General features: G+C 41.0%; 1 protein-coding gene across 2 annotated transcripts in view; it reads right to left on the bottom strand.

Moving 5' to 3' along the window:
• The window catches only part of FBXL17 (F-box and leucine rich repeat protein 17), a 365,616-nt gene that overhangs the window by 90,917 nt on the left and 262,105 nt on the right, over window positions 1–12,594 (bottom strand). For both annotated transcript variants that reach the window (XM_054178266.1, XM_054178265.1), the window contains one exon: window positions 12,362–12,438. In XM_054178266.1, coding sequence (XP_054034241.1) covers window positions 12,362–12,438 — 77 coding nt within the window. The remainder of the gene's footprint in view (window positions 1–12,361; window positions 12,439–12,594) is intronic.

Raw genomic sequence — 12,594 nt, 5'->3', positions numbered from 1 at the left:
TGATTTCTTTATGCTATCTGAAAGACTCATTTTTTCCACATGATCCATGTAATTAATTAAATCTCTATGAACTGATAAACTGAATTCTTGTGTGATGGGTTGTATCACTAGTTGCCATAGGTTCAGAATCACCTTTTTAATTTTTTTCTTACTAGCACAGTGCAGTTACAAAATTCAAACATTTTGTAAAAGGTTTTGTGCCTGCACATTTCATAGATATTTTCCAATAGTTACATGAACAGCAGTAAATATAAGAGGCAGACCTAATTTATAGACTGTTTCCCTTCCATGAGTACAGCATGGTGGAGAAAATGTTCTGTTACATTAAACTGTTGAGCTACATCTAGGAAAAAATAAAGAACTGATTTATCCATAAACGACCAAGAGAAAAAGAAAGGCATAATTTAAATAGCCAAAGTGAAACCTGAAGGTATTATCACTTCTTTCAGTGACAAACAAGGATTTGCAGACAAAAAAGAATGTTGATACTTCAAGATCCAGATTAAGTATATTGGTTAGTAGCTGCTAAAAGAACAACTCTTAAAAAAGCACCTTTGTCACAGAAAATTCTCTATTAACGTTTTTCCACTTTCTCTGCCTTGATTTAAACAGTCCCATTCGGATCCAAAAAGAAAGAACAAAGACCTCAGAATCATAGAATCAATAAGGTTGGAAGAGACCTCGAAGATCATCAAGTCCAACCTGTCACCCAAGACCTCATGACTACTAAACCATGGCATCAAGTGCCACGTCCAGTCCCCTCTTGAACACCTCCAGGGATGGTGACTCCACCACCTCCCTGGGCAGCACATTCCAACAGCTAACAACTCTCTCTGTGAAGAACTTTCTCCTCACCTCAAGGGTAAAATTCCCCTGGTGCAGTTTGAGACTGTGTCCTCTTGTTTTGGTGCTGATTGCCTGGGGGAAGAGACCAATCCCCTCCTGGCTACAACCTCGCTTCAGGTAGTTGTAGACAGCAATAAGGTCTCCCCTGAGCCTCCTCTTCTCCAGTATCACAGTATCACCAAGGTTGAAAGAGACCTCAAAGATCATCAAGTCCAACCCGTCACCACAGACCCCATGACTAAACCATGGCACCGAGTGCCACATCCAATCCCCTCTTGAACACCTCCAGGGATGGTGACTCCACCACCTCCTGGGCAGCCCATTCCAATGGCAAACGACTCTCTCAGTGAAGAACTTTCTCCTCACCTTGAGCCTAAACTTCCCCTGGTGTAGCTTGAGACTGTGTCCTCTTGTTCTGGTGCTGGTTGCTTGACAGAAGAGACCAACTGCCTCCTGGCTACAACCACCCTTCAGGTAGTTGTAGACAGCAATGAGGTCTCCCCTGAGCCTCCTCTTCTCCAGGCTAAACAATCCCAGCTCACTCAGCCTCTCCTCATAAGGCTTGTGCTCAAGACCTCTCACCAGCCTTGTTGCCCTTCTCTGGACACGTTCAAGTGTCTCAATGCCCTTCTTAAACTGAGGGTGGCCTGTAGTAGTTTGGGCTGGGTGCCCTCTGCTACAGGGGTGTTTTCTGTGTCCAGAAGTCCAGCCCAGTGGGTGGACACAGGAAATTAGTTATTTCCTACCATAATTCCAGCAAATTTGCTGATGACTGACTCAATCCCCTCATCCAGATCATCACTAAAGATATAGAACAGGATGGGGTCCAGAACTGATCCCTGGGGCACACCACTAGTGACTGGATTCCAGTACAGGAACTCAAAGAACTTCTCAGATGTGCTGGTACCACCAAATTCAACAGAAAAACTATCACTGGCTGTTGAATGTGGAGTAAAAATTTACAAATCAAAGGGAGTTAAATTTCAAATATCTTACTGTGCTTGTTCTTCCTTAGTGTCATCCTTCCATCTGCTTATCTGAGTTATGCAAAAAAATGAAGCATACCGTGTTCCCAGCCAGCAGTTCTGTGCTCCTCTGTGTGACTAATTTCCCAGAGCTTGGTTGCAGCAATGTTATTTAAGGACTTCTTTAGTTAGAACCCTGATTCCCCAAATTTAGGTTTGGGAACAGCTTCGGAACTCTGTTACACTGTTTTAATCATTAATATTTATCAAGAAAAACTGATACAGTAAGTCAGACAACAATGTTTCATGTTGTAGAAGAAAAGAAATACAGCCAACTGCCGACTAACAGTAAAGGTTAGATTCCATTGTTATTTTCCCCTTCATCAGTCAAAAAACGTGCAAAGCCTTGCTTCTAAAGAAATAGCAGGGATTCAGACGAAAAGTGAGTATAGATTATGTAACATGCATATACTTTGGGATTTGTTGCACTAGATGGGCAACTGTTTTAAGTTAATTATGTTATGCATCATTCTACTACTTACTACGTGTTCAGTACTCTCCTCTTTCACTTTATATAACAGAGTTGCTACCAGGAGAGCTAGTAGGTTAGGACATTAAAGCACTTTAACCTGCATATCAGGAGTTTTCTTCGTTTGCTTTCAAAACAGACTGAAACTTAAAGAACTTGTAGTTTACTAAAATGAAAATAATATAACAATACTGAAGCTAACAAGTAAACTTTTAGGTTTTTTCCACACTATCCTTACTGGTTTAAAGAAAAGCTACAGGCAACACTGTCATTGACTTTTAATGATTTTTCAACATAACTTCCAAAAGAAGGCAAATCTAATTAATTCAGTTTTTTTTCTCTAAATAAAAAGATAGTAAGTTAATAAGTTAAAAGGAAATAGTGAAAAAAGTGCTTGTGGCCTAAGGGAAAATTCAATGTGATAAATATGCAGCCTAGCAGTGATTGGATAACCAAGAAAGTTGCTTTCATGTGTATTTGCTAACATTTATTAAGTTCCAGGTTCATTTCAAATGAAAAGAAGACACATTTTTTCTTCTAACAAATACACCACCATGGTAAGATCTGAGTTGTATTGATAATTAAGAAATAGAATCACAACTGACTCATTAGCTGGCCGAAAGATGTAACAAGATCAATGAACAATATAGCTTGTATGGTTTAGGCTGAACATTAGAAGAAGAGCATAAAAATCTTTATGAATGGAAATGCAGCACTGAAACATTGTTCAGAGATGTGCTGGAACCTCTGTCCCTGATGTTCTTCAAGAAACAGACAGGCAGAGCTACACTGAACCTCAACTAGGACTGGGTAAGTTCCAAGTTACTAAAGTTCCTGTGTTCTTAAAAGATCATTTAGTTGCATCATGTATAACATCAATTCTATTTAAAATTTTTAGAGACCCACACCTGGACAGAGGGGAAAGGCAAGGGAAAAGGCAAGGGAAGGTGAGGAGAGGTTCGGAGAGGTTCGGAGAGGAGAGGAGAGGTGAGGTTCGGAGAGGAGAGGTGAGGTTCGGAGAGGTTCGGAGAGGAGAGGTTCGGAGAGGTTCGGAGAGGAGAGGTTCGGAGAGGTTTGGAGAGGAGAGGTTCGGAGAGGAGAGGTTCGGAGAGGAGAGGAGAGGAGAGGTTCGGAGAGGAGAGGAGAGGTTCGGAGAGGAGAGGTTCGGAGAGGTTCGGAGAGGAGAGGTTCGGAGAGGAGAGGTTCGGAGAGGAGAGGAGAGGAGAGGAGAGGAGAGGAGAGGAGAGGAGAGGAGAGGAGAGGAGAGGAGAGGAGAGGAGAGGAAGAGGAGGAGGAAGAGGAGGAGGAGGAGGAGGAGGAAGAGGACGAGGAGGAGGAGGAGGAGGAAGAGGGAAGGTTTGGGAAGGGAAGGAAAAGGGGAGAAAAGGGGAGAAAAAAGAAAGAAAAGAAAAGAAAAAGAAAAAAGGAAAAGAAAGAAAGGTTCGGAAAGGTTTGGAAAGGTTCGGAAAGGAAAGGTTCGGAAAGGAAAGGAAAGGTTCGGAAAGGAAAGGAAAGGAAAGGTTCGGAAAGGAAAGGTTCGGAAAGGTTCGGAAAGGAAAGGTTCGGAAAGGAAAGGAAAGGAAAGGAAAGGAAAGGAAAGGAAAGGAAAGGAAAGGAAAGGAAAGGAAAGGAAAGGAAAGGAAAGGAAAGGAAAGGAAAGGAAAGGAAAGGAAAGGAAAGGAAAGGAAATGCATATAAACAAACAAAATAATCCAAACTGCATTAAAAAAAAATAAATCCATGTATATGAATTTCTTCTTTTATATTATTCAAGAACTCCCTTTATGCACTTTAATTCCCTTTCTCTTCATTCTACCAACCTTGTACCTATATATTTTTGGACATTGCTATGCTTTTTTATTAGGTGTGGGGGACTGTGTCCCCTGGACTGGATGATAAAAGATGAGAAACTGCAAGGAGAGTTGAAATTGGAACCACCTGCAGTGGCTTAATAAGCAACTCCTGTAGATGAGATAAGAGTCACCTGTGCTACCTTAATAAGTATTGCCAGCCAGTAAGTAGAAGAAGAGGTTAACCAATCCCCTGGAACCATGCCCAGAGGAGGGCTACAAATGCAAGCTGCATGAAGGCAGTCGTCAGTCTTGTGGGCTTGCTGCCATGGGCAGGAGCACTTGAGCTGGGCGCTCCCTACCCCCTTGCTTGAATTCCATCGCCATTGCTGTGGGTGCTGTGCTGAACCCCACAGCAACAATTAGGCGTAACCAATGTCTGAAGGGGACCTACAGGAAGGCTGGGGAACAACTGTGTAGAAAGGCTAGAGTAATTGCTGCTCAACAAATAAAGTGGTTTAGGGAACAATTTTAAATGCATTCAAAAGTTCAAGGAACAAAATACAAAGCTGGGCTATAGCAGCAGTGTGACAATGTGGTGATGTCAAACACAGTATTGGTGTTTGTCAAAAGATATTAAATGCTTTAAACATTCACATTAAATTATAAACAAGGCAGAAAGAGATTGGTGTTAAATACAAATTCCACAGTTGTCTTTATTAAATAAATCAACATCAAACTGCAAATCAGATGTTCTGCTAGGCATGGTATTCTGTCTGGCAGTGTGAAATTACAGATACTGTTTGAAATAAAATATATCACAAAAATGTAAAATTAAAATAAGTTTCTTTGGTAGTTGGAGGGGGGCTTACCAAAATGTAAAGACAATTTCAATCAGCTTAACCTGCATAATATGATCATAAATACATCGTTTATATGTAATAGTTTATTTGTAATTTAAATCACATTTGACCTGCAAACAACAAGGTTTTAGATGTTGTAATTCCATAAATACATTGTGTGGTAGCTCACTAAAGAGGCACATAGCACACATTTTCAATACAGAGGTTTATACATGTACTGAAGGAATACAGTTTTATGCAATTTTTTAAAAGGCTGCATAAACAAAGAAATACAAATACCACAAGCGAGCAGAAGCTGGGTCTTGGGTAAAATGGAAGTTCAGTACTATAATATAGTTTCTTAACACAGAAAATATAGTAAATTAATACATAAGAATCTGAAAATCTATTTTGGGCAACACAGAAGTTGTGGCCATTTCAAATTTTGTTATATGAGAAATACATTTTGTGTTTTGATACTCAGAAATTAGGTGCATCTTCCCAAAAATGAACTGAGGCACCTCACTCTATAGATCAAAAAAAACCAACAAGCAAAATCAAATTTTATGGCTAATAAACTACTGTCAAGCTTATCTCCAAACAATCAAACTAACAACTCATACATTAAGTTTCCTACAGAAGAAATTATCTCTCTCTGCAAGACAAACCAAACCTGGTTTGTCCCATTTTCTACATTTAGAACACCCAACTGGAAACCAATGGTGTACAAATCACAGGGTTCTGCTCTGTTAATCTTGGTGATTCAACAGTGCATCTACATCCAGCTTCCCCCAAATGGCTATGACACTACATTATTTTTAAGGTTACAGGTTAAGGGGGACAACTCATTTTCTAGTATGACAAAAATATTTTGTAAGTTTGTCTTGTGTCATTGCCCAAAGATAAAATCTTTATTATGTACTGTAGGCAAAAGGATTGCAACTATATGTTATATGAGAAATACAATATTGAAGTAATTTTTCTCACTGTATGGGTCTTGAAGATGCACAGTGGTATTTCCAATCAACTTTTAAAGAAAACTGAATGGAATTTTAGTGACCCTGGGAATACTGATGAGACTTGTAGGGAAAATAGTGTTTTGATAGTTATGAATTAGCTGTGGTGACGACATGTTGTTCAAGGGTTCTTTTCTGCTTCAATGATTCCTTTTGAAAAGGTTTTAATTTAATTTTTTTTTTAATTATCAATTCCTGCAGGAAACTCCAGACAGGTGGCTAAAGTTATCTATGAACTTCCTGAACACACTTAACAGAACCAAAGATGTCCTCTGATAGAGTTCCAATTCCTGTGATAGAGATTGGTTGGAAGACACCTTCAAAGGTTGAAAAACATCCTCACAAAAGCTGCATACCTTATATTTTTTTCCCTCCTAGCTAGAGGGAAACACACAGAGTTTCTGAAATACGTGGAAGACTCCAAACTCACTCTGCACACTCCAACATAAACAGTAACACCATTTAAATGGAGAAAGGGATTGCGAGTTTTATTCTTTGTTAAACTATGCAAAACTCTGTAACTCCCCTTTATTGCTAGAGTAAGCTTTCACTGATCCATATAATTGCCAGAGTTTATATAGAAATATTTGCTTCACAGTTCTGAAAGAATGAACATTTTAACATAAGAGCAAAGAAAAGTGCTTCACTAGCTGCAACAGATTTTGTCAAAATAAGTATCATGAATGCATTCAACAGATTGCTTACCACCTACTTATTCCTCCAGTCTAGTGGAATTAAAGTTGCTGTCTATTCACAGAAAAAGAACCTTAAAACTAAGCAAAGAATCTCAAAATTTAGTATGAAACATTAGTAATTCTGCTGATTTACTTTAGTGAGTTCAGCTGTCTGAGTAACAACAAAAAGTAGAAAATGGCTTTTGTGGAAAGGAAGAAAAAATAATTTTCTAAGAAAGCAATAAATATATTCATTTTCTTTCATATGTAACATATGAAAGAAAACATATGAAATAAAAACATATGTGTTTTTATACACACAAACATACACATATACAAAACACACATGATCACTAAATAAGGTAACAGAGGCCTTGGTCCTTAAAGAAGTATCTATACACTCTTCCACTCTTTTCAGTGTGATTATTGTTTGTATGCATTGGGAGATTGAAAGACTACAAAAGAGAAATAAATATGTGCAGGTTAGGAAAACATACCAGAGAAAGACTGATTCTGAGTAGAAGTGAAGCTCAGAACTCAATTACAGCAGCAGTTTAAAATAATTTTGAAAGAGAAAGTGAAAACTAGATTTGAATTATATAAATTTATGAAGCAATTGCATACCAGTAATATGTGAAGATGAAATACTTTTAACTCAGAAATGTATTTCATATGTATTCCATTCTGTCTATGTGTGATCTATTTATCCCACAAAAAATTTATTTCCCTTCTGAGTATTATTGTACAAAATTACAGTGCTTTAAAAATAGATTTCAAAAGGATTAAATTAGTCAAGAAATAGTTTTAGTGAGATCACACACTAAAGAAATTTTCTAATCCAAGTGAAAAGCAGAAACAAAACATCCTTTTATGAGTATGCTTATTCCTTACGATTTACATAACAAATGCTAAATAGAGGAAAGAAAAATCAGGATTCATTTGTATTATTCAGTAGGACGATCTCATCCCCTAATAAGTAAAATATTCTATTTTAAAATAGAAGATATTTTGGGTTTTTTGATCTTGGTAAACTTTCTACTGCACCAGGCCACCTGGCAAGAGATGGAGTACATCTGTCCCAAAGAAGGGGAAAGGTCATGTATATGAGGTCAAGTATATGAGAATGGCCTGTCCCCCAAAGGTAAAAAGATTCTGGGGAGGGAACTGGCAGCTCTCATCGACAGGGCTTTAAACTAGCTTTGAAGGGGGAAGGGGCTGAAACTAGTCCCCTCAGGCAAGAGTCTGGGGGCAGTAAGCTAGGGTCAGAGGCCAAACCAGCAGCTCAGCTGAGGTGCATGTACACTAATGCACGAAGCATGGGAAACAAACAAGAGGAGCTGGAAGCCTTGTTGCAGCAGGAAAGTTATGACGTAGTTGCCATCACAGAGACGTGGTGGGATAGCTCACATGACTGGAGTGCTGCAATTGATGGCTACAGGGTCTTCAGGAGAGATAGACAAGGAAGAAGGGGTGGAGGGGTGGCCCTGTACATCAGGGAGGCACTAGATGCCATTGAGCTAGAGATTAGGCATGATCAGGTTGAATGCTTGTGGGCAAGAATTAGAGGGAAGACCGGTAGGGCAGACATCCTGGTTGGAGTCTGTTATAGACCACTCAACCAGGAGGATGATGTCGACGAAGCATTCTATAGACAGCTTAAGGCTGTCTCAAGATCTCCTGACCTTGTCCTTATGGGCGACTTCAACCTGCCTGACATCTGCTGGGATCTCAACACAGCAGAGAGGAGACAGTCTAGGAGGTTCTTAGACTGCATGGAGGACAGCTTCTTATCCCAGGTGCTGCGTGAGCCTACCAGGGGCAAGGCTATGCTTGACCTCCTCTTCACCAACAGGGAAGGGCTGGTGGGTGATGTGGTGGTCGGAGGCTGTTTAGGGGCCAGCGACCATGAGATAATTGAATTTTTGGTAGTTGGTCAAACTAAGAGGGGCAGCAAGAAGACCTCCACTCTGGACTTTCGGAGGGTGGACTTCAGGTTGCTCAAGGAAGTAATTCAGAGGGTTCCTTGGGAGAAAGCCCTTAAAAAGGGGTCCAGGAGGGATGGACCTGCTTCAAGAAAGAACTAATGAAGGCTCAGGAGCAGACTGTGCCAATGTGCCGGAAGAGGAGCCGCCGGGGCAAACGGCCAGCCTGGTTGTGCAATGAACTTTTAACAGAACTAAGGGCAAAAAAGAGGGTGTATCACCTTTGGAAGAAAGGGGAGGCAACCCATGGAATGTTTAAAGATGTTGCTAGGGCATGTAGGAGGAAAATTAGGGAGGCAAAAGCACATTTGGAACTTAAACTGGCCTCTGATGTGAAGGACAACAAAAAGTCCTTCTATAAATATATTAATAGCAAGAGGAAGGGCAGGGACAACCTCCACTCCTTGGTTGACATGGAGGGAAATGTTGTATCACAGGAAGAGGAAAAGGCAGAGGTACTTAACACCTTCTTTACCTCAATTTTTACTAGCGGGAAAGAACGTCTACCAGACAGCTGGCCTGCAGAGCTGGCAGAAGGAGCCAGGGAGCTGCATAGTTTCCCTGTGTTCCATGAGCAAGTGATAGGAGCTCTCCTCAGCAGCTTAGACCCCCACAAGTCCATGGGACCAGATGGGATCCATCCTAGGGTGCTGAGAGAGCTGGCAGATGAGCTGGCCAAGCCACTCTCCATCATTTTTGAGCAGTCCTGGCTCACTGGAGAGATCCCAGAGGACTGGAAGCTGGCCAACGTGGTATCCATCCACAAGAAGGGACGGTTGGATGAGCCAGGGAATTACAGGCCTGTCAGCCTGACCTCAGTGCCAGGCAAGATTATGGAACAGGTCATCCTGAGTGCAATCACACAACACTTAGAGGATGGCCAAGGGATCAGGCCCAGCCAGGATGGGTTTAGGAAGGGCAGGTCCTGCCTCACCAACCTGATCTCCTTCTATGATCAGGTGACCCACCTGGTGGACGTGGGGAGGCCTGTGGATGTAGTCTACCTGGACCTCAGCAAGGCCTTTGACACCATTCCCCATAGCAAACTCCTGGCCAAGCTGTCAGCCCATGGCTTGGATGGGAGCACACTGCGATGGGTTAGGAACTAGCTGGAGGGCCGAGCCCAGAGAGTGGTAGTGAATGGTGCCACATCCAGCTGGTGGCCAGTCACTAGTGGTGTGCCCCAGGGATCAGTACTGGGCCCCATGCTCTTTAACATCTTTATTGATGATCTGGACGAGGACATTGAGTCCATCATCAGTAAATTTGCTGACGACACCAAGCTGGGGGCAGGAGTTGATCTGCTGGAGGGTAGAGAGGCTCTGCAGAGGGACCTCGACAGGCTGGACAGATGGGCAGAGTCCAACGGCATGAGATTTAACACATCCAAGTGCCGGGTTCTGCACATTGGCCACAACAACCCCATGCAGAGCTACAAGCTGGGGTCAGAGCAGTCTGCTCTGACTGCTGGAGAGCAGTCAGGCTGAGAGGGACCTGGGGGTGCTGGTTGACGGTAGACTGAACATGAGCCTGCAGTGTGCCCAGGCAGCTAAGAGGGCCAATGGCATCCTGGCCTGCATCAGGAACAGTGTGGCCAGCAGGAGCAGGGAGGTCATTCTGCCCCTGTACACTGCACTGGTTAGGCCGCACCTCGAGTACTGTGTCTAGTTCTGGGCCCCTCAGTTTAGGAAGGATGTTGACTTGCTGGAACGAGTCCAGAGAAGAGCAACAAAGTTGGTGAGGGGTTTGGAACACAAGCCCTATGAGGAGAGGCTGAAGGAGCTGGGGTTGCTTAGCCTGGAGAAGAGGAGACTCAGGGGTGACCTTATTACTCTCTACAACTACCTGAAAGGAGGTTGTAGACAGACGGATGTTGGTCTCTTCTCCCAGGCGGCCAGTACCAGAACAAGAGGACACAGTCTCAGGCTGCGCCAGGGGAGGTTCAGGCTAGATGTTAGGAAAACGTTCTATACAGAGAGAGTGACTGCACATTGGAATGGGCTGCCTGGGGAGGTGGTGGAGTCGCCAACACTGGAGGTTTTCAGGAGAAGACTTGATGGGGTGCTTGGTGCCATGGGTTATTTGTTTGGGTGGTGTTGGATTGGTTGATGGGTTGGACGCGATGATCTTGAAGGTCTCTTCCAACCTGGTTTATTCTATGTATTTCTATGTATTCTATATATGCAGCGCAAATATTAAAACATTACCATTTATCAGAATCTTGGAAAACTATTTCAACATTGTTAGCTGTATGTCACTTCTTGAAAAAGAATCTATAACCCATATATGAGGAAAAAAAATCAATTTGTAGTTAAGTTCTAAGTTGAACTTGATTCAGCATCCTTTTTAAACTCCAGATATCTACTTGTAACAGCTATGCTCCATATATAACATTTTAAAATAAACCCTACATCATTTGAGTTTGCTGAAACTTGTATTTTTTTTCTTAATGAAATATCCTCACAGAAGAAATGCCTTAAAGAAACCAAACATATGCCCTCAAAGACGCTAAATATGTCAGTAAATGATGAAAAGAGGCAATATGAAAAAGGAATATTAACAATTTTAGAAAACAAAAAGGCTACATACCTAGAATGCTTTTTCAATAGTCATAATCTTAAAGGCATCAGCAAAAACCCCACAGTTCATCTCATGTTCTCATGCCAAGAATTTAACCTGAAAAGCTTTGTGCAATTACTTTACAGCTAGAAGCACAGACTTATAAAGTTAGGTAAAATCCAAAACTATTAGGTAACAGAAATTCTACGAGACAGTTATTATGTCAGTTGTCATGTTCTTCAGGTTACTTACAGGAATCACTATGAGATAAACTAAATTGAGATAAACTTTATGAGACATTGAACTGTCCTAACTGCATTATTAAAAAGAACTTCTAAGTGATTCCTTACAGTGCAGCCATAGAAAGCACTGATTTTGAATGTGTGCCTCCTTACAAACTTCTTTTCAATAACTGTTTTTTGAAGTGGAAGTAAACTATTAGAAACTTGAACCTTTCACTACTACCAAGTTTTAAAGTAATTCTTTGTAAATTTATACATTACTGCAAGATCAGACCCTTAAAACATCATTTTGAAAGCCCAGTAAAAATGCACGCAGTTACCATTTAAAGTTGGTGTCAAGATTTTAATGTCCAAATCAAGGACAATAATGTGTTTCATTCTCAGGATTATCAAATGAAAAAGCACTGTTGCACATGGCTGTATGCTCCTACTCACAGACTCACACAGTCTTCAGACACTACTTACTTAGCCTTGGTGGAGCCTGAAGAACTATGCATGTGAAGGTGTAAGTCTATTTGTAAGACCACAGGAGACTACCTGAGTGATACTACAATAAGTCAAGCTCTTACTTCTCAGTTCATTTCCTCTATGTACCACAAATACAAAGATACAGATGACATGAGGGCTTGAAAAAGCCTTTGAGCGGCACTTCCCTTTAATAAAGGATGTTTAAGAACAAATTAAGCTTGCAGCATTATCTGTTCTATATGCAGAACTTTGCAGCAATACATAAAATGACTTTCATACCTCTAACCACAGATATTTTTAAGCACATCAGACACTTTCAGTACAACTGCTGTTTTTATGGACAAGGCTTTTGAGAAATTTTATCTATACATTTCCAACACTTTCATAAGAATGAAAAGCCAGTAGAGTTCAACTGTCACAAAACCAAAGGTATAGGTACACTACATACCATAGTCAGTGATCTTACAGGACACTAAATACAGCTCTTTCAGATTCCTGCCTTCTTTGGCAATCACCTCCACACATCTGGAAGACACGTAAAGTAAAATCACAGTTAAAACACAAAAGATCACTTCTAAACACCAAAAGCACATAAGTGCAATGTATTTTATCTCAATTTCTTCATTTTGTGAATTGTTCCATAGAATTCCCTTAAAATGCATATGGCTACATGTATACCCT

Source organism: Dryobates pubescens, chromosome Z (assembly GCF_014839835.1).
Source record: "Dryobates pubescens isolate bDryPub1 chromosome Z, bDryPub1.pri, whole genome shotgun sequence".
NCBI lineage: Eukaryota > Metazoa > Chordata > Aves > Piciformes > Picidae > Dryobates > Dryobates pubescens.
This window is presented reverse-complemented; position numbering and strand designations above follow the sequence as displayed.